The sequence below is a fragment of the Phragmites australis genome, chromosome 5, assembly GCF_958298935.1.
Source record: "Phragmites australis chromosome 5, lpPhrAust1.1, whole genome shotgun sequence".
Classification (NCBI taxonomy): domain Eukaryota; kingdom Viridiplantae; phylum Streptophyta; class Magnoliopsida; order Poales; family Poaceae; genus Phragmites; species Phragmites australis.
The window spans coordinates 42977054-42986049 of NC_084925.1; the positions used below are offsets into that span (position 1 = coordinate 42977054).

Consider the following 8996-nt stretch of genomic DNA (forward strand, 5'->3'; position numbering starts at 1 on the left):
AGCCAGAAAGCAAGGCAATAGTCGGCGCTCGGGCAGCCCCACCCGCCGCCGACCACCCCCGTCGCCCTCTGCCGTCCTCGGCCCGCAAGCGCCAACAACGTACTCCCCCCTCCGCAAGCCACAGCAATATACCAAAACCGGCTCTGTTTTACTAATCCATCCGCTTCGCGGAGAAGCATCTCCTCCTCAGCCTCCTCCTCCCCTCCCCCCCTCCTCTCTCTCCCTCCATTCCTTCCACTCTCCTCTTCTCCTCTCCCCGCACCCCGGCACCTCGTTTTTTCCCATCGGTGTCAGCGAGGAGAGCGACGAAGCGGAGGACGCAGACGCCGCCCCCCAGATCTAGGGTTTCGCGGCCACGCTGTGCCTTCCAGAAGCCTCGCCACCTCCCGCGCGCCCTTCGAGGAGAGAGAGAAAGAGAGGCTACGCCATGAGGGCTACCGGAGAGCACACGGCCGCCGTGCCCATCCCTGCCCCGCCACCTTCTCCGCCGGCGGCGGCGTTCGCGGCGGAGGACGCCGAGAAGGAGAGGAGGAGGAACCGTCGCCGACCCGCGCGGCGCCTCAGGCAGCCCCTCGTCGCCGCGCCGCAGGGCACGCACGTGGACGCGGCAGGGCCGAGGTCGTGCAGATCGATGCCGCCCACGTGCATGCACGTGGGCGGCACCCGGCTCGACGCCGCCGAGGTGGAGGCGTCCGCAGCGGGGACGAGCCAGTCCTGCCCCCTTCTGCCCACGCCGAACCGTGCGGAGGCGCCGGTGGCGAGGGTGGGCGGGGGAGCTGCGGGGAGGCGGTACTTCCAGGCTCACTGGCCTGAGCAGGACGTGGAGGAGGCCATCAAGGTATTTGCTGGTACCATGGGAGGTTTCCAGCTTCGTGGTAGTGATTTTGCGTGAACCGGCACACTGATTTGCTTCCTTTGTCACACAGAGAGGGAATGCGTTTGTGGGGAAGCTCCGTGTGAATGCACACAACCGAAATGAGGTAAGTGTGGGCAACCGCCCCGCAGTTTGATTACTACTATAGTACTGTTCCCCAGCAACTGCGTGGTAACGTTTGATTCGTGTGATTTTGTAGGCGTACTGCACGATTGATGGGATTCCGGTGGATATTCTCATTACAGGGTTGGCACAAAACAGAGCGGTAAGTTGAGGTCTTCATGCCTGCACTAACTGATCGGGTGTATTACAAAGGTGCCCCGTAAGGACATATTAGTGGATACTGGATAATGCAAGGCCACTGCCCACATGTCACGTTAAGCTCGTGTATGTGTCTCGATAATTGGTTAGGCATATTAGGAGCTGGAATGTGTTAACTGTGTGTTGCTTGTTACTTTGCTAGGAGTCAGGAAACACCAGTTATTGTCATTTTGGCACGGAAGGAGCATCAGGACAAAATTCCGTGCGATGCTGTTAGGGCTTTATTTCCCATGACCTAGCATCATTAACTGTCAAGTTTTGTCTTGTCTGTTTCTTTGCCTATAATCCTAACAAAGCATCCTCAAGTACGTGTTCTATGGTAGAAACAACTAATGCTGTAGATATTTTATGTAATACGTATATGTCTCTAAGCACATTTTTTTTTTATCTTGATGTGGTACCATATGATTTGGTATAGGTGGGTGAGTTCTGCTCACTTGCTGTGCTTGTACCATTGTGCTCACTAACTATGCCTGTACCATTTATGTATCAACGCTACATGTATTTTTGAACTTACAACATCAAGTTATCTTATGAACTACATTGCAGGTTGAAGGTGATATTGTTGCAATTACACTGGATCCTGTTGTTCACTGGACTAGAATGAAAGGACCCAATGTTGCATGCAACCCTCCGATGGGAGGAGATTCTGTGGTTCGCGAGGTTGGTGAAACGAATGGGAATCATGGTTGGAAGAAAGGACAGGCAGATGCCAGCTGCAGGTTTGAAAATTGCAATAATGGCGTACCTATCTTGGACAGGATGCATCTCCATCACAAGAACAGTGGTTTTAGTCAAGCTGTTAATTGTGAAAATGGGAATGCTAGTGTCCCAGAAAGTTACGAGAGATACTTGAATGATGGAAAGAGTGAGGCTACAAGAGCAGCAGTACAAAGGATCTGTGCCATGATATACTCTCACCCAAGCAGACGTCCTACTGGGAAAGTATTATCAGTTATAAAGAAGTCCCCGCGCCGTGATGCTGTTGTAGGTTTCCTTGCTCCTTTCTCAGAGTTTCCAGATGGGGAGCAGCAGAAATATCAGATGAGTGTAAAGAGGATGAACCACAGAGCACAATCAGTTTCTACAGGTTTGATTCATCTCTTGCCTACTGACCCCAAATTCCCTCAGATGGTTGTTAGCGTTAGCACTTTGCCAGATAGTGTCAGACAGAGCCTCAAAGAAGGTGATGCAGCTATAGAGAAGGAATTGGTTGCTGCACGTATTGATGAATGGAATGAGGAAAGTCTCTATCCCTGTGCTCATGTCATACAGTTCTTGGGGAAGGGTGGACATGTTAAAACACACATGAATGCTATATTATTTGAGAATGCGATATCTGATGCTGAGTTTCCCCCTAAGTCCATGGAATGCCTTCCTGATATTTGTTGGAAGATTCCTCAGGAAGAACTTGAAGCAAGAAAAGATTTGAGAAATGTCTTGACCTTTACAATAGACCCTCCTACTGCATTTGATCTTGATGATGCTATATCAATTGAGACACTTTCAGGAGGAATTGTCCGTATTGGGGTTCACATTGCAGATGTTTCTTACTTTGTCCATCCAGAGACTGCATTAGATGCTGAAGCTCAGAGTCGATCTACTAGTGTTTACGCCTTGCAACGTAAAATATCGATGTTGCCTTCAAGACTTTCAGAAGAGTTGGTTTCGCTTAATCCAGGTGTAGACAGGCTCGCCTTTTCAATTATTTGGGACATTGATCCTCATGGGAGCATAATTAGTCGTTGGATTGGTCGAAGCATCATCTTTTCATGCTGCAAGCTGTCATATGACCTTGTGCAGGATTTGATTTGTAGTGACGCCAGTCAGTCTAAAGTTGCTGTCTCTTCTCTTCAAGTACATGGTAGATTTGAGCGAGAGGATGTTATCAAGTCCGTTGCATGCCTATATGAGGTCTCAAAAAATCTGAAGGAAATTAGATTCAAGGGTGGAGCTCTTTCACTTGACACTGCAAAGCTTATGATCTTGTTTGATGAAGCTGGGGCTCCATGTGATAGCTATCGCTATGTGAGGAATGATCCATGCTTCATTGTTGAGGAGCTAATGTTGTTGGCGAATATGTCAGCTGCAGAAGTTATATCTAATGCATTCCCTGATTGTGCCCTACTTCGTAGGCACCCTGAACCTAATTTGCGGAAGTTCAGAGAGTTTGAGGCGTTTTGTGCTAAGAATGGTTTTGAATTGGATGCTTCATCATCTGGTCAACTTCACCTTTCACTTTCTAGAATAAAGGAAAAGTTGCAAGATGATCCTGTTCTGTTTGATATTCTTATGTTTTATGCGTCAAAGCAGATGCAGTCAGCAGAATACTTTTGCACAGGGGACCTGATAAGCAGGAAGGATGATTGGGCTCACTATGCGTTATCTGTCCCTTTATACACACACTTCACTTCACCGCTTCGAAGATATCCTGATATAATTGTTCACAGGATGCTGAATGCGGTAATTGAGGCCGAAGAAGAGTATCTGAAGCAAAAGAAATCTTCCACGGGACAGAATGGAGTCAAAGCAGCATCTTGTGAAATGGACAGATGTTTTACAGGCCTCCAATTTAGTAAGGACGCTGCTGAATCTGAAGAAGGGAAAAAGGCACTTTCTGCTGCAGCTAAGAAGTTTAAGGTCCCTTCCTCTGAAAATCTTGGGGAGGTTGCTGCACACTGTAATGAAAGAAAGTGTGCCGGTCGTCGTGCAGAAGAAGCTGGACAGAAGCTCTACATGTGGGCTCTGATAAAGAACAAAGAGGTAAAAAATGCCGCATCATCATTTCCAGCTTCGAAACAATTTTTTTCTGTAGGCTTTATTTTGAAGTAATGCTGTTTTTATTTTTGCAGATTGTGGTCTGCAATGCTAGAGTTCTGGGGCTTGGGCCAAGATTCATGTCAGTTTATGTGCCGAAGCTTGTGGTACGAATTTGCCTATCCTCTAATTGAAGCACCTGCTTCATTTTGCTTCCTCCCTCACCTTAATCTGATTTTTTATGTTGCAGATGGAACGGAGGATATATTATGATGAAGTTGAGGGCTTATCCGTTGAGTGGCTGGAAGCCACTGGAACGTTAGTGCTTGATGCATGGAGGAACAAGCCTCCTCAAAGGAGGGGAACTCAGGTGAGGTGCAGGTCAATTGAGGAAGTCGCGATGCTGGTGAACCCTTCAGAGTCAATTTTACCTGAAGAAGATGAGGAATCAGGATCAACAGAAGCTGGCGGCCGCTCTGCCAAGTCAGTTTTGATGAGTGACGACGCAGTGAAAGCTCAGGCTGCCCCGGCCTTTCTGCCCCTGGTGATACATTACCTGAGCGACATTCCTGTGGTTCTTCATGCAACTGGTGGTGAGGATAGTGCGGTGGACATTGGAGTAAGATTGTACATGTCGTCATACTTCAAGTGATAGGAAGCATCCCATTATGACAGGAAATATTAAGTCAATTTTAACATTTTCTCAGCTGAACAAAAGTAATAAAATGACGGTAGGCATAAGCCAACATAGTGCTGTAGATATTTCATTCAGGTATAGCTAATTAGCTACCCTTCTCCGTTGTTTACCTCCCTGCGACGTTTCAGGCGCAAAGTCAAGTGGCTTTTGTTTTTATTACCAGGCTGCTTGACCAGGTACCAGACTGGCCGAAGAGTGACTCTACATCAGTGATGTATTGGTTAGTCTCTTTAATATTTTTGTTCTACTGTGTGAAACCACCTACAGTTTTTTTACTGGTGGGTTCACTCTGATGTTCAATCTGTTGCTTTGTTACTTGAAATAAAAGCTCTCTTTATGACTGTCCACTGGTGCCGTTTATGTCCTTGACGTATTTCTCGAGGACAAGAGAGATGGTGCAGTTCCTCTTTTTGTAGGATTTGTCCGTTTTGTGCAGGGAATATGGAGGCCTCTCTTTCTGGAGAAGGAAAATTGCTTATATTAGATAATTCGGTTATACCGCTTGATGCTGGCGTGATCACTAAATCTCAGCTTTCAGCTCTCGAATAGTTAATAACTGCACCAGATTTTAGCTTTGTGTGGTTTTGCACTTGAATTCGTCGTAAATGGATATGCAGTGTCTCCCGAGCAAGGCATTCACAAAATGGACGCCAAAACCGGAACATGGCCAGTTTCCTGACCCTTGAACCGGTCCAGTTTCATTTGCGAAATTTGAGTTTGATTGTATCCAAATCTAGCGATTGGAAGTTCAGAACTAGGCACTAATATGCATCTTTCTACTGAAGTGTGATACCTTAGGCGAAGGGAGCGAATCGCGAGGGTGTACAAGCACTTCAGAATTCCCGTTACTCATCACTCACCAGTCTGACTGAGCTTGTGGTAACTGGTACAGAGCCAGGACGGCCGTGAACCGGATGACGCCGGTTGCACCCTAGCGGAGGCCTGATCGGCCTGTGACAGTTAAACTTAAAATGACAACACTGGGAGAAAAAAAACACCGCTACGTCCATGTTCCGCTAAGTGGCAGCAACAAAATTACAGTATTTACAAATCTGAGCGAACTCGCTTGAGAAAAGCATCTCCCAGCACTGCACTACTTGGGTCCTGCTCACAAAAATTATGTCAACTCACAAAGCCTAATAAAACTGTACAGATGTAACATGCCTATGGTCGGCAGCTCAAACTATCGGACGATCACCATCGACAAATTCCCTGCTTCTCAGTTCGGCAGAGTGTAAGCATTTCCTCGTACTTGGACGGATAGACGAAGCCCCACAGCTGCATTAAACAAGAAAGGAACAGTTAAATTATCTCTCTCCCTAATTTGCAGAAGCGTGACGTCCACACAAATGAATCTTTTATGGACTTGCAAAAATTTGTTGATCGATCTTAAAAGGCTAAGAAATCCCAACTAAGCTGTTATTGTTACAGTTGCAAGGCCGCCAACCCAGATAGCCCAATTTCTTGAGTTAAGCGGTTAAGCTACAGTCGGGCGTTGCTACATTCAACATGGACATAATTATGTTCACAAGGAAACAAAGCAGAGAACATACTGCCACAGTATTTCCAAATACCTCAACATTTTTCACTGCGAAGTCCGGGGAATGTGATAAGCACTCGTTGTTAAAAGTCTCTGAATTGGAACTTGAACCACTCAAACTGCAAAGAGTAGCGTGGTGTACAAAAAGATGAGGGTCTGAGGGGCATTAACAATGACTTAGTAGCGGTAAAAGGCCGAGAGAGAGATATTACAGGTCTCCATCTAGATAAAGTGCGAAATGACCTCCTCCTCCGAGAGCCAAATAGTCGGTGGCGCACATGGTGAAATAGTTATTTGCACCTACAACAAGCGTTTTCAATAGCTTACAAGCACGAGGCAACACAAACAAAAAAGATCTAAGAATGCACATTTTGGAGCCCTCTTTTGTTGCTTACGGTCACAACGCAAATGGATCCTAACAAGAACATATGCGGCAAAAGGATTAATCACAACTTACATATAAATTATTCTAATATTGCATTATTATTGGGAAAAACCAAAAAAGTCATTACAGCGCTGGCAACTGTATATATAAGCATGGAAAATAACGCAAAAGTTATTTCCCCCTATTTTGATATTCTCAAGCAAGCACCATAAAATGAATAAAGCGAACATTACCGGTTGGCCGATATATAACAGGGCGGTTGTGCAGATTAGTGAAAACAAAGCAATTATTGGTCCCCTGCAAGATTAATTTCCAAATTAATAATCAATAGGTAAATATGTAACCAAAAAAAAATCAGGATGTGTAGGCGAAACCTGATACTTCTTGGCACTGGTTGGCTGCAATGGGGCCTCTACTAAACCACCAAAAACAGTCCCTTTTTTATCCCCAACTACCTGTAACATAACACATCAATAAAGGACGAATGGAAAGTTATCAATTAGCATGAAATGGCAAAAAACTAAAAAGAAGTGAGATTATATAGGCCCATAAAAATCCCCATCGACAACAACATAGCAACTTGTTGGAGTGAAATAAGATTTATCACTTAAAAGTATGAACATAGTGTTTGGAACTATATAATAACGATACTGAGCATTAAAATGGGCTGCCATCTTTTAAGTAGTAGTGAAATCATAACAAACAGAACATCATCGAGCTACTTAGGAAACATGAACATACCAAAAGTGAGTAACCAGGGCAAAGCATGCTCCTTCTATATAAAGTAGATAAAGATATGCCATGCCTCCATGTGCTGCACAAAACATTAGATAGCAGTAGGCACACATGATTGAAGGTCAGAACATATCAGAATAAGAGGCTTCTTAAACCTGTATAGCAAGACCCAGTTCCTTCCCTGGGCAAGAACAGGGAGAGAGGCATAAAGAATCGATTGCATCATTTCTGACAATAGAACAGATGGTTCCGACATAATTGGCAAACTACTGAAGGAAGCAACTTCCTTTGATTCCTCAGGCTCCAATACAGGTGCAACTGATTCAGTATGATTTACTGTCTCTCTGTCAACTTTAGGCTCTGCAGTAGTTTGTTTGAAACCACCAATCCTAGCAGCCTTGTTAATGATTTTTCCAATGGAATGCTTCCCTCTACTTAGCAGACCTGTCCTTCCCTTGCTTCCCTTCCCCAATGGTGTTAAAGTTGGGTATCCCATGTCCCCATTCTGCTCAGGAATCATCTCCATTGAATCGTTATTAGAGCTAGATGACGACAAAAATGAGATCAAGAATGCTCTGAAGGAAGATGTGTCAGGGCCATCAAGAATGTCAGAATTGTGTTCAGAGTCTTCATCATTCTCTGAACTTTCTTGCACTTCGTCTACCTCCTGCAACATGCAAATGAACAAAAGTAAACTTTCCAGAACACAGGCTGGTGATTGAAATGAACATGTAAGTGCTATCACCAACTGGAATCAAACACATGTGTAGAACCATCCCTAAAATTTGGCCGAATGCAACGTATTACAATGAAAGACAAAGAATCAAGCATCGGAAAGCTTCCAAGGGTCACCTAATTAACTTAACCATTGCAGCTACAACTATCAGTTAATCACATCCTGAAAAAACACTAACTCCACTGCAGCTAACAATCAAAATTGCATAGAACTCGGATTCCATCAGAAGTTTCCAGCATGGCATGTGAACACAGGAAATGCAAGACACGTTGACGAAATCAGCCTAATTCAGTGTTCTCTCCTAACATCGTAGGCGTCCGAACACTCAGACTAAACCTATATCTCGAAAACACAAAAAATTACCCGACCAAGTGAAGAGCCCTATCTGTCTTGGAGCTCCCCAGTATGCATAAATTCATCCCCGATGAGGCAAATCCTCTGCACGAACAAAACAAGAGGGCTTGACAAGCTACGTACAGTTTTCACCAACCAAAGCAGGTTCTAACTAGCAGCACGCAACAGCGAACAACCCTAAAAACCCCAGGAATCGGACACCAAACCCTAACGGTAGCACGCCCCAGCTGCGAAATCACTCCAACCCAAGCGAATGTCTCCACCGGCCTCGCCCAATCGCACGAATCGAGAACGCAAGCGACACCCAAATTCAAAACCGGACCGAATCGCCTACGTGAGAGGGGACGCGACGCCAGGGAGGGGGATCCCGGGTCTCACGGGGAGGTGTGAAGTCTCGCGCTCGGAGACGGGGTTGAGGATGACGGTGGTGAGGTCGGACACGAAGTGCGCCGCCTTGCTGCCAAGGGACGGCAGGTACCCCATCGGTCCACGCCACGCCACGCCACGCCACGCGGCTACGCTTCCGGGGGGCGCGCCCCGCGCCCCGCGTGGCTGCTGAATGTGGAAGGCGCCGCCGCGAGCCCCTGATGCTTCTGG

General features: G+C 46.1%; 2 protein-coding genes across 3 annotated transcripts; one reads left to right on the forward strand and one right to left on the reverse strand.

The window, feature by feature from the left end:
• The first annotated feature begins 133 nt into the window (after positions 1-133).
• LOC133919830 (DIS3-like exonuclease 2) lies at positions 134-4996 on the forward strand. The gene is made up of 6 exons (XM_062364361.1): positions 134-838; positions 927-980; positions 1074-1139; positions 1745-3958; positions 4048-4119; positions 4203-4996. Exons 1-6 carry the CDS (start codon positions 428-430, stop codon positions 4602-4604), a joined length of 3219 nt encoding a protein of 1072 aa, XP_062220345.1. The 5' UTR covers positions 134-427; the 3' UTR covers positions 4605-4996.
• A 639-nt stretch (positions 4997-5635) lies between these two features.
• LOC133919831 (uncharacterized) lies at positions 5636-8996 on the reverse strand. Of its 2 annotated transcripts, XM_062364362.1 has the most exons (8): positions 8778-8994; positions 7465-7976; positions 7316-7388; positions 6949-7029; positions 6808-6871; positions 6402-6489; positions 6224-6308; positions 5636-5927 (listed from the first exon to the last, which is right to left on the reverse strand). In XM_062364362.1, the coding sequence occupies exons 1-8, from the start codon at positions 8880-8882 to the stop codon at positions 5844-5846; spliced, it is 1092 nt and encodes a 363-aa protein (XP_062220346.1). In that variant the 5' UTR covers positions 8883-8994; the 3' UTR covers positions 5636-5843. The 2 variants fall into 2 exon arrangements, with proteins under 2 accessions (XP_062220346.1, XP_062220347.1); XM_062364363.1 differs by lacking the exons at positions 6224-6308; positions 6402-6489 and having other exon boundaries at positions 8778-8996.

Coding starts and splice junctions, on each gene's coding strand:
- LOC133919831 (XM_062364362.1), bottom strand. CDS start 8,882: ATGGGGTACCTGCCGTCCCTTGGCAGCAAGGCGGCGCACTTCGTGTCC. Junction 7,977..8,777: donor GCGAGACTTCACACCTCCCC/GTGAGACCCGGG, acceptor TGCATGTTGCAG/GAGGTAGACGAAGTGCAAGA. Junction 6,490..6,807: donor TGTTATATATCGGCCAACCG/GTAATGTTCGCT, acceptor CGCTTGTTGTAG/GTGCAAATAACTATTTCACC.
- LOC133919830 (XM_062364361.1), top strand. CDS start 428: ATGAGGGCTACCGGAGAGCACACGGCCGCCGTGCCCATCCCTGCCCCG. Junction 839..926: donor ACGTGGAGGAGGCCATCAAG/GTATTTGCTGGT, acceptor TTTGTCACACAG/AGAGGGAATGCGTTTGTGGG. Junction 981..1,073: donor ATGCACACAACCGAAATGAG/GTAAGTGTGGGC, acceptor GTGATTTTGTAG/GCGTACTGCACGATTGATGG.